This window comes from Carcharodon carcharias, chromosome 10, assembly GCF_017639515.1.
Source record: "Carcharodon carcharias isolate sCarCar2 chromosome 10, sCarCar2.pri, whole genome shotgun sequence".
NCBI lineage: Eukaryota > Metazoa > Chordata > Chondrichthyes > Lamniformes > Lamnidae > Carcharodon > Carcharodon carcharias.
This window is the reverse complement of record NC_054476.1, coordinates 23920095-23943732: the sequence shown is the minus strand read 5'-3', so window position 1 is coordinate 23943732 and position 23638 is coordinate 23920095. Positions and strand designations below refer to the sequence as shown.

The following is a 23638-nucleotide window of genomic DNA, read 5'->3' as shown; positions in this document are numbered from 1 at the left end:
TCATTGAGTGTATTTAAGACTGAGATAGATAGGTTCTTGATTGGTAAGGGGATCAAAGGTTACAGGGAGAAGGCAGGAGAATGGGGTTGAGAAACTTATCAGCCATGATTGAATGGCAGAGCAGACTCGATGGGCCGAATGGCCTAATTTCTGCTCCTATGTCTTATAGTCTCATGGCAGGAGTCAAATGTGATGGATTCAGTCCTCCAATCATCCAATGTTTAACAAAATTGCAAACTAGCAGCCTCACAATACCAAGGCAGTGGAGGTTTACAAGTGGTGAAGACATACAGCAGGGGGTCTTTTTATTTCATACAATAGTTTTGTTTCTTATAATTACTGTTGAACCCTTTCCTTGCAGGTTTTCCTCTATCTGGGTCTCACAATCCATTTGGAAGGAGTCAAACTGAAAACATTGAGCTGTTGTTAGTTAAAAAACCTGTTCCAAGCCCTGAAAGCATAAAGATTGAGAGAGTTGTATCATAGAGGAGGCCTGGCACTCAACTGTTAGTCCAGGAAGTGAGATTACACCCAAGGTAACACAAAGTAGATCAAGAACTGAATACAATAATTACCTGTAATTTCATGTTGGCCTTCTTCACGCCTCCTTTCCAGTTCCTTCCGATCATAATTTAGCCTTTTTAAAGCCATTATTCCACAATGTAGGCTTTTTCTGTTTAAAACAAAACATACATTTGGGCAAGGGCTACCAGGAGGGTAACTGCAAGCATTCTGGAACTTTTCATCATTCTCCATTAAGTTTGTTTCCCTGATAATTTATTTTATCAGTTTTCATCCCTCGAGTTTTTGTTTTACATCCTTAATTCAAGTGCATCTTCTCCTTTAATTTTTAAAACTTTATTTCATTATGCTGCAGTAAAAAAAAAAAACCTCTCATAACTTGAGGTTTCATGTAAACATTTCCACGTCTTTTAGTTTATTGATTCAGTATAAGAAGTTGAATCTGGTCACTTTTTTATTCGTTCATGGGGTGTGGGCTTCACTGCTAGGCCAACATTTTTATTGCCCATCCCTAGTCACCCTTGAGGTGGTGGTGGTGAGATGCCTTCTTGAACCACTGAAGTCCATGTGATGTAGGTACACCCACAGTGACGTTAGGAAGGAAGTTCCAGACTTTTGACCCAGCAACAGTGAAGGAACGGCAATATATTTCCAAGTCAGGATAGTGAGTGGCTTGGAGAGGAACTTCCAGGTGGTGGTGTTCCCATCTGTCTGCTGCCCTTGTTCTTCTAGATGGTGGCGGCCATTGGTTTGAAAGGTGCTGTCCAAAGAGCCTTGGTGAATTCTTGCAGAGCATCTTGTACATGATACACACTGGTGTGCCTGTGCGTCAGTGGTGGAAGGGGTGAATGTTTGTGGATGTGATGTCAATCAAGAAGGCTGCTTTGTCCTGGATGGTGTCAAGCTTCTTGAGTGTTGTGGGAGCTGCACTCATCCAAGCAAGTGAGTATTCCATCACACTCTTGACTTGTGCCTTGTAGGTGGTAGAGAGGCTTTGGGGAGTCAGGAGGGGAGTTACTTGTCACAGGGTTCCTAGCCTCTGAGCTGCTCCTGTAGCCACAGTACTTATAATGGCTAGTCTAGTTCAGTTGCTGATCAATGGTAACCCTCAGCATGTTGATAGTGGGGGATTCAGTGATGGTAAAGCCATAAAACGTCAAGGGGTGACGGTTAGATTCTCTTTTGTTGGAGGTGGTCATTGCCTGGTACTTGTGTGGTGTAAACATTGCTTGTCAGCCCAAACCTGGATATTGTCCAGGTCTTGCTGCATTTGGACATGAACTGCTTCAATATCTGAGGAGTCATGAATGGTGCTGAACACTGCACAATCATCAGCGAACATCCCCACTTCTGACCTTATGATGGGAGGAAGGTGATTGATGAAGCAGCGGAAGATGGTTGGGCCGAGGACACTACCCTGAGGAACTCCTGCAGTGATGTCCTGCAGCTGAGGTGACTGATCTCCAACAACTACAACCATCTTCCTTTATGACTCCAACCAGTGGAGAGTTTTCCCCCCCAATTTCCATTGACTCCAGTTTTGCTAGGGCTCCTTTATGCCACACTTGGTCAAATGCGGCCTTGATGTCAAGGGCAGTCACTCTTGCCTTATTTTAGGAGTTCATCTCTTTTGTTCATGTGTGAATCAAGGCTGTAATGAGGTCAGGAGCCAAGTGGCCCTGGCGGAACTCAAAACTCTGCATCAGTGAGCAATTTAGTGCTAAGCAAGTGCCGCTTGATAGCACTGTTGATGATCCCTTCCATTACTTTACACTTGGAGAGTAGACTGATGGGGCAGTAATTGGCCAGGTTGGATTTGTCCTGCTTTTTGTGTAAAGGACATACCTGGGCAATTTTCCATATAGTCGTGTAGATGCCAGTGTTGTAGCTGTACTGGAACAGCTTGGCTAGGGGCACGGCAAGTTCTGGTGCACGTCTTCGGTACTATTGCCAGAACGTTGTCAGGGTCCATAATCTTTGCATTATCCAGTGCCTTGAGACATTTCTTGATATCACGTGAAGTGAATTGAATTGGCTGAAGACTGGCATCTGTGATGCTGGGGACCTCCAGAGGAGGCTGAGATGAATCATCCATACCTTTCAATTTAAACTTTCATGCAATTTGATTAACCTTCATGAAGTGACAAGAAATCTAAACTGCTGCTGAAATATGTCATAAGTGCTAAAATGGCAATGACTTTTTTTTGGTTTTAAAATAAATATTGGCTGAATTCCAGCATATAAACAAGAGAAAAGGCACTTCCTCAACCCTGGCCCAATCAAGATTTGTTTTTCTAGTTAAAACTGTGCTCAAAACAAAAAAAAACTCTAGTGATACTTTGGGAATTGTTTTCAGTCATGTCTAAGTGTGGGCTTCCCCACCTACCTACCCTCCAAAACCAAAAGCTATTTTGTAAAATAAATTTTGCTTATAAGCGCACTACAAAAAGAGCCAAAATTAATGGCTGTGCTTTAAGTATAAACATGTCAAAATCAAATTAACCAAATGCTCTCATAGTACAACATTGTTTAAAACTATCAGTACATTCAAAGAGTACAATGAATGAACCTACCATAAGCCAGAAATTTACCTGTGAAAGCTATCGACCATTTTAAGCTGCCCCCGAAGATCCTTTTTTGTCAAATGGTCCAGCATTCGAGCATCAACCAGACATTCCATAAAGTAGCTGCGATACTGAGGCAAACCCAAGCTAGGAAGCCACTCATTGCCGATCCATTCATGATTCATGTCACCATAAGCTAAAGTCTTAATTCCCGAAAAAAAAAGAGTTTTATCGGAGAATCTATCTTAAGTGCCAAGACACAATGTGACTCTTTAGCAATGTGATTAAGCCTAGGGGGTCAGTGCTAGCAAGTGAAATGTTTTTTTTAAAAACTCTTTAATGACACATGAAATGAACAACTCCAAGCAATTAATACTAACTATTTTTACTGACATAAGCATAACTCAGTCTTAAAATAGATTACTCTTACTGAAGCATAAAACTGAATTCTCGGCAAATGTTAGAGAAATACTTCAATGTAGGAGCAGAAGCAAATAAAAGGGGAGAAACTATCAAGTAGCGTGTAAAGTGAATTATTGTTAAAAAGCCCACCTGGGCCCAGCTGCCCTCTTCATCATCCTGATGTTAAAGCAGTTAGAAAAGCATGGGGAAAACATGGGTCACATAGTTAATAATGGCATATTGGTTTAGTATGCTCACACAGCCAGTATTCCTAATGGATGCAACACAAACCAACAATCTGAAATCCCAAGCATAAGTTTAACAATATCATCTACACTAAACAAGTAGTCATGCAATAGGGGATTATTAGAAGATATATGAAAGTAAAGAATTTGACGGACATGGATTGTACAAAAACCATTCTAAACAAGCATACTATTAATTTATACCTGTGTTTAATATAGGATAAGGACAACAGCCCTCTGATCTATTTTCAATATATACATTTCTCTTGCTTGCCTATATTCATGGATAATATTGGAACATTCATTTTATTCCACAGGTTTGGAAAATCTCATATCAATTTTATTCTGCTTGAGAAGTATCAGTATAATCGGAATATCAGTAGTAGAGAAAATGCTAGAGTCTATTATAAAGGCTGTGGTAACTGGACATTGGAAAATATCAACGGGATTAGACAAAGTCAACATGGATTTATGAAAGGGAAATCATGTTTGACAAATCGACTGGAGTTTTTTGAGGACGTAACTAGCAGAATAGATAAGGGAGAACCAGTGGATGCGGTGTACTTGAATTTTCATAAAGTTTTTGATTAAGTCCCACGTAAGAGGTTAGTGTGTAAAATTTAAGCGCTTGAAAGCGCTTAATAGAAGACCTTGGGATTCCATGGGATTGGGGGTAATATATTGGCATGGATTGGGAATTGGTTAGCAGACAGGAAATAGAGTAGGAATAAATAAAGTCTTCTTCCGAGTGGCAGGCGTTAGTTAGAGGGGTACTGTAGGGATCAGACCTTAGGCCCCAGCTATTCACAATAATATATCAATGATTTGGATGAGGGAACCAAAGATGCAATAACATTGATTGGTGTAGTAAACAGACCACCAACTAGTGGAAAGGAGTGGAGGAGCAAATTTGCAAAGAAACTAGAGAGAGGTGCAAGAATTATAGAGTAATCACAATGGGGGACTTCAATTATCCAAACATAGACTGGGATAGGAATAGTACAAAGGGACAAGAGGGGCGAGAATTCCTGGAAGGTGTTTAAGATAGTTTTCCACAGCTGTATGTTTCCGGTTCAATGAGAGGACATGCACCTTTGGACCTGGTTCTGGGGAATGAGCCAGCCCAAGTGGATCAATTATCAGTGGGAGAGCCTCCAGGGGACAGTGATCATTGTACCATTATGTTGATCATGGAAAAGGACAGGTCACAATCCAGAGTGGGGATAATTGGGGGAAAGCCAACTTCTCTGGGATGAGAATCCATCTAAGTTAAGTGAATTGGAATCAAACATTGGCAGAAAAGACAGTGGCTGAACAATGGGCCACCTTCAAAGACAATGTCAAGGTATATTCTCTTGAAGGGGAAGGATAGGACAAATAAATCCAAAGTGTCCTAGATAATGAGGGGTGAATATGAAAAGGAATAAGTACATATGACAGATTTCAGGTAGCAAATACAAAGGAGCATCAGGTGGAAGATAGAAGGACCGGGGGGTAGCGAAGAAACTAATAAGAAAAGGGAGAGGCTGGCATCTAACATAAAAGGGAATCCCAAGGTCTTCTATGAGCACGTAAATAATAAAAAGGGTGGTAAAAGATTAGGGCCAATTAGGGACAAAAAAGGAGACTTGCATAAGAAGGCTGGAGAAATAGTGGACGTATTGAACAAGCGCTTTCATCTGTTTTTACAAAGGAACAAGATGCTATGCAGGCTGAGGTGAGAGAGGAGGTAACTGGTACACTTGAAGAATTTACAACTGAGAAGGAGGTGGTGTTAGAAAGGCTATCTTTACTTAAAATAGAAAAGGTACCAGGGCCAGATGAGATGCATCCTGAAGAAAGTGACAGTAGAAATTGCAGATGCACTAGTGATAATCTTCCAGTCTTCCTTACACACAGGGGAGGTGCCAGAGGGCTGGAAAATTGTGAATGTTACACCCTTGTTCAAAAAGGGGCAACTACAGACCAGTAAGTTTGACCTCAGTGGCAGGGAAATTTCTGGAACTATAGTTCGGGATACAAACAATAATCACTTAAACAAGTGCAGGATAATTAAGGAAATTCAGCATGGATTCATTAAGGGATCATCGTGTTTAACTAACTTGGAGTATTTTTGAGGTGTTAACAGGGAAAGATAACAGGGGAAACGCTGATAATGTGGTGTCTATGGATTTTCAAAAGGCATTTGATACAGTGCCACACAACAGGCTTGTGAGCAAAATTCTAGCTCATGGAATAAAAGGGAAAGTAGGCACTGGATAAGAAATTGGCGGAGTGACAGGAAACAGAAAGCAGTGATAAATGGTTGATTTTCAAATTGGAGGAAGGTTTGTAGTGGAGATCCCCAGGGGTTAGTGTTGGGATCCTTGCTCTTCCTGATATATATTAATGATTTAGACTGTGGTGAGGATAGTCCTGAACTTCAAAAGGACATAGGCATGTTGGTGGATTGGGCTGACAAGTAGCAGATGAAGTTCAATGCAGAGAAGTGTGAAGTGATCAATTCTGGCAGGAAGAATATGGCGCAACAGCATAAAATAAAGGGAGAGACTCTAAAGGAGGTGCAGGAACAGAGGGACCTCGCTATACATGTACATAGATCATTGAAGGTGGCAGAGCATGTTGAGAGAGCAGCTAGTAAAGCATATAGCCCCTTAGGCTTTATTAATAGGGGCGTTGAGTACAAAAGTAAGCAGGTCTTGTTGAACTTGTATAAGACACTAGTTAGGCTTCATCTGGAGTACAGTGTCCAGTTTTGGGTGCCATACTTGAGGAAAGATGTGAAGGCATTGGAGATAGTACAGAGGATATTCACAAGAATGATTCCAGGGATAAAGAACTGTAGCTAGGAGGACAGAATGGAGAGGTTGGGACTCTTTTCCTTGGAGAAAAGAAGGATGACAGAAGACTTGATAGAGGCATTCACGAGCCCAAGAGGTATGGACAGGGTGGTGAGAAACTGTTCACACTCAAGAGAGCATCAAGAACTAGAGAGCACAGGTTCAAAATAATTGGCAAAAGGAGTAAATGTGATGTGAGGAAAAATGTTTTCACCCAGTTGGAAACTGGAACAAACTTCTTGAAAGGTTGGTGGAGGTAGGTTCGATCGAGGTATTCAAAAGGGAATTGGATTGCTACCTGAAAAGAAAAAATGTGCAGGGTTACAGGGATAAGGCAGGGGGAGTGGGGCTAGGTGGAATGCCCTTTCCAGAGAGCCAGTGCAGACTCAATGAGCTGAATGGTCTCCTTCTGCACTGTAAAAATTGTGTGTGATTCTGTAATATTTCCAAGTTTGCTGGCAACACAAAACTTGGTGGGAATGTGAGTGGTGAGGAAGGTGTTAAGAGGCTTCAAGACGATTTAGACAGGTTCAGTGAATGGGCAAAAACATGGCTGCAGTATAACGTGGATAAATGTGAAGTTATCCACTTCAGTACAAATAAACAGAATAGCAGGGTATTATTTAAATGGTGGTAGTTTGGGAAATGTTGATGTAAAAAGGGACCTGGGTGTCCTTGTACACCAATCACTGAAAACAAGCAGATAGGTGCAGCAAGCAGTTAAGGTTTCAAATGGTATGTTGGCCTTCATGTGAGAGGGCTTGAGCAAGAAACAAGAATGTCATACTGCAACTGTACAGGTGAAACTAAAGCTGGAGTAGTGTGCACAGTTTTGGTCTCCTTATCTAAGAAAGGAAATACTCGCCATTGAGGGAGTGCAGCAAAGTTCACCAGAATGATTCCTGGGATGGCAGGATTGTCATATGAGGAGCGATTCAGTGTACTAGGCCTGTATTCGCTGGAGTTTAGAAGAATGAGACACGATCTCATTGAAATGTTTAAAATTCTGATGGGTGGACAGACTGGATGAAGGGATGATGTTTCCTCTGGCTGTTTAGGGCGGGGGGGATGTCTAGAACAAGGGGTCACAGCCTCAGGATTTAGGATAAGCCATTTAGGACTGAGAAGAGAAACTTCTTCACTCAGAGGGTGGTGAATCTATGGAATTCTCTAACAGAGGCCAAGTCACTGAATATATTTAAGGAGGAAATAGATACAATTCTGGACTCTACAGGCATCAAGGGGTTTGGGAGAGCGCGGCAACATGGTGTTGAGATAGAGGATCAGCCATGAGCATACCAAATGGCGGAGCAGGCTCAAAGGGCCAAATGGCCTACTTCTGCTCCTATTTTCTATGTTTCTATAAGTCAGGTGTTCCGTAGCACGTATCTGTTCTTTAACCACAGCAATGTATTTTGTTACCAAGCTGGTTTCATACTTAAAAAGTTACTTCTGTATATCAAGGTATCATAAAGTTTAGCTACTTTACCGTATTGTGGAATGCTCTGAATGTAGCATATTGTTTTGGAATGCTGTGCACAGCGCAAGGTGCAAATTATTTGCTCATATAATCAGAATGGAAGTAGGCTACTTGGGCCATCAAACCTTCCCCCACAATTACTGCTGTACGTTTGATAGAAAGGGTGTCAAAGTACATTTCCATTAAAATTGAGAGCTGTACCCTTTACATAGCAAAGGCTTTTAGGTAGGACACAGCAAAGATAGAATCTAAACTAACAAACCTATGGTAATGAAAAACATTTTTTGTGTGCATCCATCCACCTTAAATTTTGATTGAAATGATAACATTTCTCAAGTAATTACAACTGAATATACTTAAAAACATTTACAAGGTTGGAAAACACAAGATACAGGGAGAAAGGATCACGAGCAGAAGCTACTAAACATGTGGAACTAACCGTTTGCGGTGTAGCAGCGAGAGTTTCCATTTCTTCATGTGTTAACCAGACATTTCCAGTGGACTAATCACATGACCCATACAGACCCAACAAAATCCAATGACAGGAAAGCAGTAATAAAGAGGAGAGGTGGCAGATCATTAAGCAACAGGTATGTTTAAGGAAGCTAGTTTAAGCTCAAGCTACAGCTCCTCAAAAGGATGGCAGAGCAGTTGCAAGACTATTATTATAAGGCTGCTAAAATCTAGCTTTGTGGCTGAAGGGTGACATTCCCGATCAGTTCAAGTATGGGAAGGGGTGTCAGCTTAATAACTCTGTATAAAGCTCCACTTAAAATCAGTACGCAATAAAGCACGGCATTTTATTTCCCCCAATTTAAAACATTCCCAAGCATACAATTTCTCATCTTTTTTTTATTCAGTCATGGATGCAAGTGTCACTGACAAGGCTAGCATTTATTATCCAACTTTAATAGCCCTGGTTTAACTTTTGCAATAAAATATGAGATGTCCACCATGTGGTGGTGAGCCATCTTCTTGAACCACTGCAGTCCATATGGTGTAGGTACAGGAGTTTCAGGATTTTGATCCAGCAAGACTTTAGTAAAGGCGATACAGATCCAAGTCAGGATGGTATGTGACTTGAAGGGGAACTTGCAGGTGGGGGTTTGTTCCCATGTATCTGATGCTCTTCTCCTATTAGATGGTAGAGATTGCAGGTTTGGAAGATGCTTTTGAAGAAACCTTGGCAAGTTGCTGCAGTACATTTTGTGTATGGTATACACTGCTGCCACTGGGTACCAGTGATGAAGTCAGTGGAAGTTTAAGGTGCTGCGTAAGTGCCAAAGGGCTGCCTTGTCCTGGACAACTTCTAGCTTCTTCAGTGTTGTTGGAGCTGAACCCATCCAGGAAAGTGGATGACTTATGCCTTGTAGATAGTGGATAGGCATTGGGCAATCAAATGGTGAATTACTGGGAATGGTAGCAGAGTGATAATGTTACTGGAGCAGTAATCCAAAGGCCGGACTAATTGACAGAGATACAACTTCAAAACTTTAAATTTAATGAATAAATCTGGAATAAAAAGTTTGTTTCAGTAATGATGATCACGAAACTACCTGATTATCATAAAACTATCTAGCTCACTGATGTCTTACAGGGAAGGAAATCTGCAGCCCTTACACAGTCTAGTTTATATATGACTCCAGACCCACAGTCATTTGGCTGACTCGTAACTGCCCTCAAATTTCCTAGCAAGCCACTCAGTTTAACAAACTGCTTCCACACTGTGTAGTTACAGACTCAGAACAGCAAAATAAATATTTTCCAAAACAAAACATGGCACACAGCTGAAATTGGAAACGAATTGTTGGAAAAGATCAAGCTTCCACACAAAATTTTGGCGTTCTCATAGAGAAATAAGAATTGTCCCTACCGTTCGAGATGTTGGAGGTGCTGAAGGACTGGTTAATGATACCATCTCCTGGATAGCCAGACGCAATTTTAATCTATGGAGAGGATTACTGATGCCAATCTCTCGCTGTATTTCGGTATCTGATAAGGCTGACATAATAGCACCACTTTTTACGTTGGCTCTACAGGCTGCGACATACCATGCTGGCATTCCAACCCAAAGCTGGAAGCAAAACACCAAATCAGTAAAATGTTCCTGGTAGAACAAAATGTTTTACAAGTGACAACTTAACAATTTTAACCTAACTCACTGAGCTGGAAACCCCATGGGATTATTCAGAACATCAGTTTGACTCTCTGACCAATATTACTTACTCCACTGACTTCAATGGAGATTAAAATTGAGCAGTGCAAAACCCAATTTCCACTGATTCCCTTAGTTTCTTGATAGGCAATTTAATTATTACCCCTACCATCTCCCTACAGTTGTGGTCGACAAAATCTTACCTTCTGTTGTTACAATTTAATGTAAACTTCCCCACCACCTCCCACCCATATAAATTTTATGCCTACATTTATAACAGAAATTGCCTAAGTTGGAGAAATATATTTTTTGCAGCAAATGATGATCTGGGATGCATTGTTTGAAAGGTTGCTGGAAACAGATTCAATAGTAACTGTCAAAAGGGAATTGATACATACTTGAAACAGAAAAAAGGGCAGGGGAGTAGAACTAACTGAATAGCAAGATGCTCCAAAGAACTGGCTTAGTCAGATCAGGAATGTATCATTCCATAAAGTTTGCAATGTTGTAATGACATCCTTTTGCCAGTAGTGGCACTGCAGCACATCAATTTGGCATCAGCCTGTACTGCACTGCACTGCAGATCCACTAGGCTCCACCCAAACCACCTCCTCCAACACCAATTGTCCTTGGCTTTGTTATTTAACCATAAGTAGTGATATAAAATCATGTTACATGAATCAAGAACATGAGTAGATAACTTCAAAATGGGGAGTGAATTATGTATATACAATCTGACCCAATTACATCCATCTTCTCGTTCTGCATTAGATGAAGACGATCATGCTTGGTTGAACTCTGTGCTACAGGAGATTGACTAGTACTATGTAACACAATGAGCTGTATTTTTAAAAAAAAATAATTCCCTTTCAATTTAAAATCTGTAATCTCACCTCCAACCAAACGACGACAGTGGGCCCATCCCACAGTGCAAAGGGTAGACCTTGTCTTCGTGCTTCTTCCAACAACTCTGTCCTAAAGCACAAATTTTGTATGAACAAACTGGATTCATTTCAAATTAGTTCAGTAATTACACAAATAAAACTTTTTAAAAAATTACTATTATTAATTTTCGCCTTATATACTCAAGTCAAAATAAAGTTTTGCAGTTTTAAAGCATTTAGAGTACAAATTCAGGATTTAGTTAGTCCATGCAGATAAAGACAGTTAGACCAATAAGAATTTGCAACATGAAATGCTCATGGGAAAGCAGGAGCAAATTGTTTTTTTTAAAAAAGCTAAAGGACAGTTAGTGAAGACAGGAAACTCATTCCTTTACGCAAGAAAGGTGTTGGTTAAGTGAAGCTCCATACAGAAAAACACCATTTTATTCACACTAATGTATACCAAATGGTATTTCCATTTCCAAAGAGTTTCAGTTATTCAGGTTTTGATCAAGTATTAGCAAAGCTGTACATCCCTGAAACTTCAATTTACATTTACACGTTGTTTCCCATTCAAAAACATCAGAGTTCTTTATGAGAGATGGGGGGCTAGGTGGTCAAGGGAGAAATGAGTTGATATAGTGAGCAGGAACTGAGGAAGTTTGGATGTGGAATTGTATGTAGGCTGGAAAAATTGATATTTTTAGGGGGTATTTTAAATTGGAGACTCAGACTCCATTGTAGAAAGGTTTAAGACAACGTTCCAGGGTGCAGACATATGATGGTTGGAAAATTTGTCTATGATATCAGAGATGAGGGGTCAGGGATCCCTTCTTACCAAGAGGAGCAGCGACACACATTGGGCTGGATACTGTTGTAGATTTCATACATTGGAAAGGACAAAGCTACAGAGCCATTTTCTTTTTATTCATTCATGGAGTGTAGGCATTGCTGGCTGGGCCACCATTTATTGCCCATTCCTAAAAGCCCTTGAGGTGGTGGTGATGAGCTGCCTTCTTGAACCACCGCAGTTCATGTGGTGTAGGTATATCCACAGTACTGTTGGGAAGGGAGTTCCGAGATTTGAAGACAAGAATCTTGCAGGAAATACTGATGCGCTTTGGAGCATAGGAGCTAAGAAAGATCGAGGTGATGGGAGTGGATAAATTACACACGAGAATTCCAGGTTGCAAAACTGTAGACCAGCTGGATATTTTTGGGGATGGCAAAAAGTATGGCGAGGTCCATAAGAACAGCATTTGAGAAACTGATCTTCACATGAAAACAATGCGGAACAGGATTTCAGCCATGTAAGTTGAGGTAGGTAATGTTCCAGTGGTAGAGGCAGTGGTCTTGGTGAAGGAATGGATGTGGAGTTGAAAGCTCAGCTGAGAATCAAAATAGACCAAGTACATGCGTCACTTGTTTTCACTTGTGGGCAAGACCTGAATTAGGAGCTATAAATATAATATGGTTACTAATAAATCCATAGAAACTTCTTCGCCCACAAGGTGTAGTTGATCAAATAGCATAGATGCACTGAAGGTGAAGCTAGATAAATACAAGAGATGATGGGGTCAGATGAAAGGTGGGAGGATGTTCATGAGGAGAGCAAGTACTGGCATGGGACTGTTGGGCCTATAGCCTTTCTCTGTGCTGTAAAAGCTATGTAATTCAATACTTGGGTCAGCCCAAGAAGTGAACATTGAAAGTCCAATGGCATTACAAGGTACTCAAAAAAGACTGAAGTCTTCCTACATCTTGGGCAACACATCCTGCCCCGCAGGGCTGGTTTAGTGTGATTAGTGCCTTGGTGCTGGGTACGTTGGCTTGGGAGAGGATGCTGCTATTGGACCACCTTTCTTGCCACTGGATTTGGTGGATCTTGCAATGGCATCACTAATGGTACCTCTCCAGTGTTTTGAGGCACCTGATGGAGGTTGTCCCAAGTCTCCGAAGCATCTTAAGTGCGTGGGGATCACTGCTATCTGGTAAACTAGGACCTTGGTCTTGGGTTTGAGATAGTGGTCTCAAATACCTTCGTCCTCAGTTGGCCAAAAGCTGAACTGGCACATTACATTGGAAGCCTTCGTCGAAAGAAGGCTCCCAAGATACAGAAAATGGTCTGTATTTGCCAGGATCTCGCCATTGATCTTACTGATGGTGGTGGTGTTGCGCCACTTCAGAGCTGATTGGTAGAGGTACAATTCTGTGGTGTGGTAGGATAGATGCAGCCACTCTTTTCCCACCAAGCCTGGTGAAACTCAACAAACGATGCCCCTGGGCCTCTGGTCAAAAAGGTGGTATTCTAGGTCTGTAACTCAAGATTATTAGGTGAAGCTACAAAGATGTAAAACTGCCCATTTTTAAAACTATTTACAATTAACAAAAAATTGCCTCTTATTTACAAACTGGAACTCAATGGAAATGCTCGCATTCCAAGTTATATACCCGCATTCTACACATTCCAGAGAAAAACAAAATTCCCCTTAGCATCAGACATTGAAATAGAGCTACAGAACAAACCCAATGCATTCATGAAAGTTAATGATAAATGAACTTACCCTGATTTACTACTAAGGTCATGGATTGAATAACAACATAAGAAGGGAAAGAAATGGAAAAAAAATTGTGTAAAGCACTAATTTTAAATGAAAAGTAAAATGATAGGGGAAAGGAATGGATGTTTGGAGTATGGGTAGGAAAGGATGTTGGGAGGAGCCAGGTTTCCTTCTTAGTTCATACATTGTTCAAAAGACATTGCATATATTTTAAACATTGCCTTCTGGGCAGTATGAACCATTTAAAATACCACTGCAGTTGTTTAAAAAATAATGTAATTGGTGTAATGGAGTCAAAATAGCCATGCACTTTTCTTATGACTTCAGAGAAAATTTTGGGAAAAAAAACTTACTTCTTTTTCAACTTTCTATCTTTTTCTGCTTGGCCAAGTTTACTGAGTCCCAAGGTATCCTGAGGACAGGTTTCCATATCTGGTATGCCAGCTATAAAGTTTAAAGTTAAATCATTATACTGTTCGTGGGAGTAAATAATCTAACCTAGTTTCAGCCAAATATTGTAAATTGGATTTTGAATGACATTTTATTTTGTCTGAATACTAAATACTAAAAATTTAACAACAGTTTCAAAGGATCGCATCAGATAGCTGCAAGATGGTTAGATATCAGATGGTCAGAGTAGTTCACAGAGGGCAGCATGAGGAAACACAACATAAGTATGCATGTGGGCAGTTAGTGGTTGGGAGCCTGAAGGAATTTACAAGGCTGTGTGGAGATCCAAAAAGATAGATGGTTTGTTTTAATATGTATACACACATCCCATTTTTAAACAGTGAACGGGAAAATTGTTTGCTTTTAAGAAAATAACCCCTCAAATAAGGCTCCAACTGAAATTTGAGTGTACAATATGCAAAATAGACCTTGTGTAAACCAATTAGAAATTAAGATCCAACAAGAATGATCAATTTTCTGCTGGTTCCACCAATTACCCAACCACACCCATTTATTTCAGGGAAGCAAAAGGTAATACTGTCCTAACAGTTAACACTGAAAGTCCCATACAAAATATATAAATTACTTCATTTCACACACAAGCTATTTCCCAAAAACCATTACTTATGCGAAACTAATATTAACGAACACAAGAAAATTCCAATTTTGACATGCAAAACACTCATTACTATACTTTGCTGGTAAATAGTCTTCAAGTGCTGTAGCATATCAGGAAACAAAAGACCGCTCAACATTACTTTCACTAGTTACACAAGCTTGGAATCCAATGAAAGCCATGCTAATTACATTGCTCAAAAACTATTAGGAAAGACCACATGAAGTAAATAAAGCCCGCTTCATTGAATTAATTTTCTACTATTTAAAGTTGAAGAAATAATTATTTTTGGCGTTGATTAAACAAGATATCATAAGGATAATGTCAGAGTACAAAATTTGAACTCAATTTTTCTTTCAAAGGATATACAAAAGGCAATCCTAGTTTTGTGCTTAAATACAGGTGGTGGTTTCTTCCCTATGTTTCGTTAGTCACCAAGACTGCTTTCTTCTATCATTGCAACATTGCCACTTCCAATTCTCTGGCACTGTTGCTGAGATTCTAGTCCATGTTTTCTTACGAAGGTCAATTTGTCATAATGCTCCACTGGTCAGCCTTCCCACTCCCACAAGTTGCAAGTATCTAAGAATGCCAGAATTCTTATGAGTTCAAAGCCTTGTCTTCCATATTTGCTGAACACCATTGGACCCCTGTAACAAATTTCAGGGTCCTTCCCTTCCAAGTGTCTCGAAGGCCTTGCTCTAGTCTACCCGAGTAGCTATGTCCCTGTTTACACACAGTCACACTTGACACTAAACTACTCTTCCACTGACCATGTCCTTGTCCTCTGGAATGGCATCTGCATCACCTCTTGCTTTTAAAAGCCCACAAAAGGCTTTTCTCTTCAATCCACCCTCGGTCCAGCCTTTGTGGGCATTTACTATTGAACTTTCCTGATATGAAGAGTTGCTGACCTTAGCAGAGATACATAATGCAGTACCAAATAAAATAATGGATGTGCTTTGTCTATTAGATTGATAAGCGCACTCCCTTAAAATGGCAGCCAACAGTGTCAATTCACAAGTTTTCAGTGGGGGAGGAAGCAAATGAAGAAAGAGTAAACAAAAGGTTTTTAAAGAGTGCCCTCCCATACTAAAATAATTAGCAAATGAAATGGTCACTAGTTAATAATAAAACAAAAAAAAAAAATGCCTCAAATCATATTTTGAAATTCTAACAGAGCACTAAATTTCAGGCTGAATCCACACAAGTCTGTGGGATAGATTTTTAACTTGCTGTATGAGCATAAAGTTTGCATTGATGATCATTTTTAATGGAAACGAAAATCGGGCCATTTCATTGGTGAGTGGCCAATCAATAATGGTTGTTTTATGCTCGGGAAGAAAGCTCACTTTGTGTTTAATTAGTGCAAATCAGAGGGTATTTCTCAATGAAGGCTGTCAAGAAGGTATAATATTATTGGAATTTATTTTAAAATAGTTTAGTGGTGTCTGTGTCTTATTTGGATTAAAGCCAGCTGGTCTAGAGGCTTTGATATATAGAATGGAAGTAGATTTGAAATAATAATTAGATAAACAGAGAAGTAGGTGGTGTAAAGGGGGCAATTTGCATTTTTAAAAGGACCATTCAAAAGAGTGGCTGAAATATTACAGCTAACTAGGTGAAGCTCAGAAACAACGTTTTTATTTTTTAAAAAACATACTAGTAAAGTGGGTAATATGAAAGGCTTTTATTGTTAGAAGATTTAAAATTTAAAAAACCAAGTGACAATGAGAATTGGCATTCAAAGAGGGAAATATGTATAAAGGAAGAGAAGGCTGTTAGTAAAAGGCAGAGGGATTCTAAGATGTAAAGCCTCCAGCCCGTAAGCCTCAAGTCTGTCTGCAGGGGCCCAGAGCTGAAAGAAACTCATTTTGAATGCGACTGTCCAGGGTGTGCTTTGCTAGGGGTCCATTAAAATTTGTGTTTTATTGTTGCCTTACCAGGGGTCTGAGTGTCAGATTAATTAGGGGATATCTATAGTTATTATAGTAGTAATTTTGGAGACATATGTATGTGCTTACAATCTTTCTTGTATTAATAAATGTTCTTATTACTACTCAATTCAAAGCCTGCATCTCGAAACATATAAATTGCAAAAATGGGTTATGACAGTTGTTTCAAGTTTCCCTCTGGGAGTTGAACAACTCAGCCTTTACCATCGGTTGTGTCAGAATAGATGTTATCACAAACGAATACGTTTTCTTTTATTAGCCTACATCATTATTAGGCCTATGTTAGAAATGAGTTCACACAATGTTTAGTCAAGGCAATATACTGAATTAAAACAAATAACTGAGCTCTCAAAGTATTCGGGTGACCTTGAAGATTAAACCTGCCAGGGACAACTAGTGTTATTGAATTATTTCTGTTTTAGAAAGCAGTTCTTTAAAATAAAAATGACTAGATTGGCTACAAGTGTGTTAAAAATAACTTTGAACTTAGAGATATGAAGTCACTTTTAGACTGACAAATGAACAAAAAAAGCTATTAGTTAAAAATTTATCACAAAAAATGTTTTATTTAAATCTGCCTAGCATATTTGGGAAGTTTTTAGGTTGCCTGGAATTGCAATAATCTGGAATGGGACAATGAATTTCTTGAGCTTTTTTGTTCTTAATGTGGGGATACAGATTCAAAACCATACTATATATGATTTCTAAAATAATTGCTTGCCAGTTTATTTTAATCCAAGCTACTAGCTTAGCACAAATGACCAAAAATGGCGATAATGTTTTACAATTTAAGCCACATTTTTTTTTACTTTACTCCTATTTCAAAAAAGACCCCATATTAGTAAAACCAGAAGGTCAAACTACCACACACCGAATATCAGTAGCTATAAATGTAGCTCTCAAAATTGGAAATATATGGCTACTTTTAAACCTTTCATGCTAAGTCTACAACTAACATGCACTATGAAAAAAGCAATCCAAAACTCAGATCAAGCTAAAACATAAATCCAGAACACGAGAGTGGAGATGCAACCTGAACTTGGAAAGGTAGCAAGGAAAGTGGGCTAAGATCGATGGACAGTCATTTGGTAAAAACGAAATAAGAAAATAGAACATGAGTAAATTATGTAAATGTACAGATAAAATCTGATAGGAATAGTGGTGTATAGGGATTAAAAGCAAATTATAGGGAGCAAAATATAAATTTAATGACAAAAAAGGTAAATCTTATAATTATCGTAAAGTTTACTTATTGACTTCCAAACCAACCTTGCCCTGTGGGATCTTTGCTGGGCTGTCCAAGCCGACCTTTTTCTTTCTTACCAAACAGGCGCCCAATAGAAGACTTTATACTTTTCTTTTTGGGGGCTTTGTGAAGCGAATCTTGGCTGCTGTTGCTGCTACTGGGATTGCTGACTTGGCCATCCTGTGACCCAGTTGAACTGTGTGTATTTTATATGTTAGCAAGTGTTTAAGTTAGAAGGCAAAAACAGAGAATTAGTCTTTGCAGCATTGTGTTCATAAATACAAATTCAAAAACACCAAGAGTTTAAACGGTAATATAAAAATGTGGAAGAAAATTTCAAACAGCCTGGATCCAAAAATGCCAGATCAGAGAAATCGAAATTTAAAAATTATTTTCAATCAGGAAAGACAATTCTGTATTCCACAAGATTCCGGAGTTTCCAGTATCTACCGAACAGTATTTAAACAGGAATAAGACATTTCAATTATAAACACTGCACCAAACACATTCACCCTTCAGTAGAGGTTATCAACATAGAAATTCTATCCAAAAGAGAATTTTTTCTAATTTATGTTAGATGAAAGAAGTCAAAAATTCTTCAGGCAATTCTCTACATTATCCTTCCTATGACTTCAAATAATTAATGCAATATTAACCGGACATTATTCCAAATTGGTGAGTTTATTTAAAAAAAAGTGAACCTGCCCATAGTCAACAATATTGAATTCAACAACTTTAGGTCTTGAGCTCCCTCCTCCATCCCCACCCCCTTTCTGTTTCCCCCTTCCTTTTGTTTTTTTCCAATAAATTATATAGATTTTTCTTTTCCCACCTATTTCCATTATTTTTAAATATTTTTAAATCTTTTATGCCCCCCCACCCCCACTAGAGCTATACCTTGAGTGCCCTACCATCCATTCTTAATTAGCACATTTGTTTAGATAATATCACTAACTTTAACACCTGTGTTCTTTTGTTTTGTTGGTGACATCTTTTGATGATCTGCTTCTATCACTGCTTGTTTGTCCCTATAACCACACCAACCCCCTCCACTTCTCTCTCTCTCTCTCTTCCCCCCGCCACCCGCGCCCCCCCACACACACACACACACACCTTAAACCAGCTTATATTTCAACTCTTTCTTGGACTCAAACTCAAGTTCTGTCGAAGGGTCATGAGGACTCGAAACGTCAACTCTTTTCTTCTCCGTCGATGCTGCCAGACTTGCTGAATTTTTCCAGGTAATTCTGTTTTTATTATTGATGACTGAATGTGACTTCCAAATAAAAATTGCCAGTGTTTTACTTTCATTTTTGGCAAAAGTTCTAAAATTAGCTTTGAATGCCCATCCAATGCTATTCTAACTAATTCTCTTAATTATTAAATATCCAACTCAATATTACAAAGTTTGAATATGATCCATTATATGATGCAACTTCCTTTTTTATAAATTCATGTGGGCATTATGAGCTAGGCCAGCACTTATTGCCCATCCCTAATTGCCCTTGAGAAAGTTAAATGCATTTAGTGGATTTACATCAACATTCTATTGAAATCAGTTTATAACTGTCCACCTAATCAAAAAATTTCTATATTTTTTTGGTTGTTAAAGTGTTACTAACAACCCAATAACCAGATATGACCATCAGGTCTGTTTACAGTATTGTACTAATTCTGTAAATCAGTTTACGGACTAAGCATGTAGCTGGAAAAAAAATTAGTTGCATTAATTACAACCATTTGGAAAATTGTTTCACCTTCTTATGTCCCGAATGTCCTCTTGGCTGATCATGTGACAGGCACCTTGATTAATTCTATCCAATCGAATGGACCTTGGTGTGGAAGGCGGTGATGTTTCACACTTGATTGTTGTTTTGTCTTCCCATGTGTCCTCTTTTGATATCTGAGATTATAGAAGTTGTAAATGATCAAGAAAAATGTCAAATTTAAGAACCAACAGTTAAAAAAAATCTGGATTCGCAAAAAAAGCTGACACAATTACATAAACCAATATTAAGTCAGGGTCACATGGATCTCACAAGCACAATACAACTTACATCTACATATAGAACAACCACTGGTACAGAATTACCATGGCATAGGAAGCTGTGTCAATTCTTTACAAATGAAGAGTAAATTTTAATAGAAGTACAAGGTCCTAACATTAAATTTTTGGAAAGAACTGGGTTTTTGCAACAGCTCTCATTATATAAACTTTATTACCCTTGGAAGATTTTAAGCAAAATGAGTAGCTGCAAAAATTACAAACAAAAGATCAAAAGAGTTCAAGATATCAAGTAAAGCATATGTAAGGTTAGGAAAGAAACATAAGAAAAGCAAGCACTGACCTCTCTTTGCGTCATGGGACTGTTGTAGAATATACTGAAATGTTTACACATCAACCATGGATGTTGTTTAGACTTTGATGAAGGCAAATGTGAGCTTAAAAATTGGGCTATGCTTTCTCTGCACAATTTATCCCTTATTCACAGCTCTGCAAGGATTCATAACTCTATTGCTAGACTGGAAGTCCTAGTTGATTATTCCACCTAATGTGGCTTAGATCAAAAATGAATGGAATAGGGGAAATCAAGCTCCATAACCTCTCATTTTATGATAATGAGCTCAAACGTTTAGCCCTACCTTGTTCTCAGTTTAGGTACAGTATGAACTAATGTATTAGAGTATTGTGTGCACAACGTTCGAGTAAATAGATAGACATTAAAAAAATCATTTTCTGGGCAAATCTAAAGCTTACATCAAATTAACATTGGTAAACCTACATAATACTCTTTACTCATGGTTAAAACAATACCCATGGTTGCTGCCTATGGGGCTTAATAGTGCTCTGCAGCTTTTCTCGAATAACAAAATCTGGATGAGGACAATACTTTAATGGCATATCCTACACCTGAGGCTAACAATGGTCTTAAGGTTCACAGTGCTGGGAGATTTGTGCCTCTGACTTTAGGTCAATCCTCAGTGAACACTGCATTATGGAAATAAGAACCAAGCACAGGGGTTGTTGAGAAAAGGCTGTAAGCAATCCTTTAATACAATTTAGTGTTATTCATTCTGATGGCTATAGAAGAGGGACACAGAAACCTGCCAACACTTGCCTTGGGGAATCTCTGATAATGTTTGTCAATTCATACTACCACCAGAACACTATGAGACAGTCACTTCCATACCACTGCACCTCAGTGCTAAATTCTGAGCTCGTATGGGTGGACAATGCCAGAGCACTTCACTTCCTTTTTATACCAAAGCCTCAACCTTCATCTTAAAGAATAGTAGAAATGGTGATAATAGATATTTTTATATTTTGTGCAATATTTACCACTTCACTTGTACATTAAAGAGATATTACACAAATATTCTGGACTAGGGTGCAGGGGGGGAACAAAAGGAATATATATTGAAATCCAGTATAAATAATATGACAGCAAGAAAAGGAAGAAATCACATTACTCAGTGAGGAGGAGATGCTACTGTTGCACTGATTGAAATGCTGATTATCATAACATGTCTCATACAACAACCTGATGCCAGGTAATTGAAGTTCAATTTTATACATTTACCTTCCTACGGTGCTTCCTTAAATCACTAGGCTGACAGACACATGCAAAGAAAAGAGAGAGTCATTAAGGATAAAAACGATTTAAAAGATTATACAAGATGTAGCTGCATCAGAAATCACACAAACAAGAGTAACAGGGAAAAGTGGGAGATTTTTCTTGAACACAGTATGAATTTTATTCATTTCAAAATGTTTTCATTTGTTGCAACTAGGTGTTTTTGATGATTGCAGATGTAGTCTTTTAAAAAAAAGCATTAAACTCATTCACTACGAAAACTATGAGCAGCTACAGTTAGCTATCTACTGTATCTGGATTAGGTTGCTTTTCATGCTGCAAAGCAGCTAATGTTTACCATTCTGTCCTGATTCAGTTATCAACATTGAAACCTACAGAGTATGACAGGCACCAAGTAACTGGCTTTGTACAGTTTTGTCATACCGACATGTCAACGTAAAAATATTTTGGACTGCTTTCCCCAAGATGACTTAATTGTGTATTTATATTTTGTATTGATACATTATGTACATTACTTGGCTTTGCCGATGTATCAAGCAGTTCAAGTAGTCAACCAGTTTTACTCTACTGTCAATAAAATTGCAATGACAAGCACACTGTCAGGTCTTGTCTTTCTCGAGTGAGCCACTGAATTATTTATCTTGCTTGATGAACATTTATTACATTTTGTTGACAGTTTAGCATAATCTAATATGGTAACTGTGCACTTTTCAGATTCCATTTGTGTATTTTACATATTTTACGTGCATTTTGCAAATAACTAGCTGGACATTAAAGCATGTCAAAATATATAATATGTTTGTGGGCCATATCAATGCAAAGTATAACTATATATGATGTAAAGTTCTGCATTGAAAAAATGCGCAAACTTAATAAGCTCAAAGAATCCTGCTTCTCTGCTAAGCGATGAAACAGCTATCAGGATAATGTGGTGTGTAAAAAATGTTTAATGAGAAACAGAGCATTGGATTAGGAAAGAATGCTGCAAGTGACTAAAATTGCCATGGAAAAAAGGAAGGATTGACGGACAGACTAAAACACAAAAACAAGAGAACGGTGACGAGGAAAATAATACATTACGCCACCAAACAATGAAAGGGAAAGCTGCATTTAAACACATTGCAATAATGCATTAATCAAATCATTTAACCATAGTTCTGAAAGTCAGCCAGACTCATCTGAAACCAAGCACACCATATAGTCACAAAAACACTATCTAAGCTGTTCTCGAACTAACTTTCTACCTGAAACCAACCTTGCAGCAAAAGCTGCAAAGCTCAACTTTAATTCTACCTACTAGAGATCGCACAGAAAAAAAGATGACATTTGCAATGTTTAATCACATATGCCACATGGCCCAAAGAACACTTTCAACACATCATCTTAACTGGCAATCATATTTTACTTGAGTTTGTAGAATTCGCCCTTTATGAGACGTTTTCTGATCCACTAACATTCATGGTAACATGAATTGAGTGTGAAAGCTATGGGAGCAATTGTCGATGTTTCAAAGGCAGAAGGATAAAATCTTGGGTACATAACAAATCAAATAAATAATTATTACTGTCTGACTGCACATTCCTCTCATGGGGAATGTGGTATTCTGCATCAGCGGTAGTGCAGTAAAGCTGTCAGGTATGGCAAACAATCCTTACACTATTACAGTCAGTACCAACATTAATCTCTACAATAGAATATATTGTGCCATGTTATGAACAAGGCACTTGACTTAACTGGAGTCATATGACAATAATTAAAACAGAAGCGTTGCACAATATTTGAAGCTGAGCACTGCTCACACATTTGCCACTTTGTCCTTCTACAACCAGCAATACATAACAAAATTAAGCCTGAGAAAGGGGAGGATGTGGTCTCCTCTACAGCGTGGAGACTAAGTGCAGATTGGGTGGCCAGTCTCCAGAGTTATGTTCACTCACATGACCCCGAGTTCGCAGTCCGCTATTAACCGAATTCTGTACTCCACTCTGACTTTGGCTGCCCATCAGTTCCAATGGAGGTCAACGTAAGCTCAAGGCACAGCACTTCATCTTTTGATTAGGCACTTTCCCGCCTTCTGGACTCAATATAGAGTTCAACAATTTCAGATCATAACCTCTGTTCC

At 38.8% G+C, this 23638-nt stretch overlaps 1 protein-coding gene across 8 annotated transcripts in view; it reads right to left on the bottom strand.

Annotated features, from left to right (window-relative positions):
* LOC121283120 (liprin-alpha-1-like) overlaps positions 1-23638 on the bottom strand; it is a 172809-nt gene that overhangs the window by 23332 nt on the left and 125839 nt on the right. For 4 of the 8 annotated variants that reach the window (XM_041197249.1, XM_041197254.1, XM_041197250.1 and 1 more), the window contains exons 16-24: positions 21502-21531; positions 19678-19823; positions 17944-18116; positions 14007-14097; positions 13657-13668; positions 11102-11183; positions 9927-10127; positions 3114-3289; positions 576-673 (exon numbers count right to left, since the gene is read on the bottom strand). In XM_041197249.1, the coding sequence (XP_041053183.1) occupies positions 576-673; positions 3114-3289; positions 9927-10127; positions 11102-11183; positions 13657-13668; positions 14007-14097; positions 17944-18116; positions 19678-19823; positions 21502-21531 (1009 nt within the window). The remainder of the gene's footprint in view (positions 1-575; positions 674-3113; positions 3290-9926; positions 10128-11101; positions 11184-13656; positions 13669-14006; positions 14098-17943; positions 18117-19677; positions 19824-21501; positions 21532-23638) is intronic. The other 4 variants (XM_041197252.1, XM_041197256.1, XM_041197251.1 and 1 more) reach the window with 3 other exon arrangements.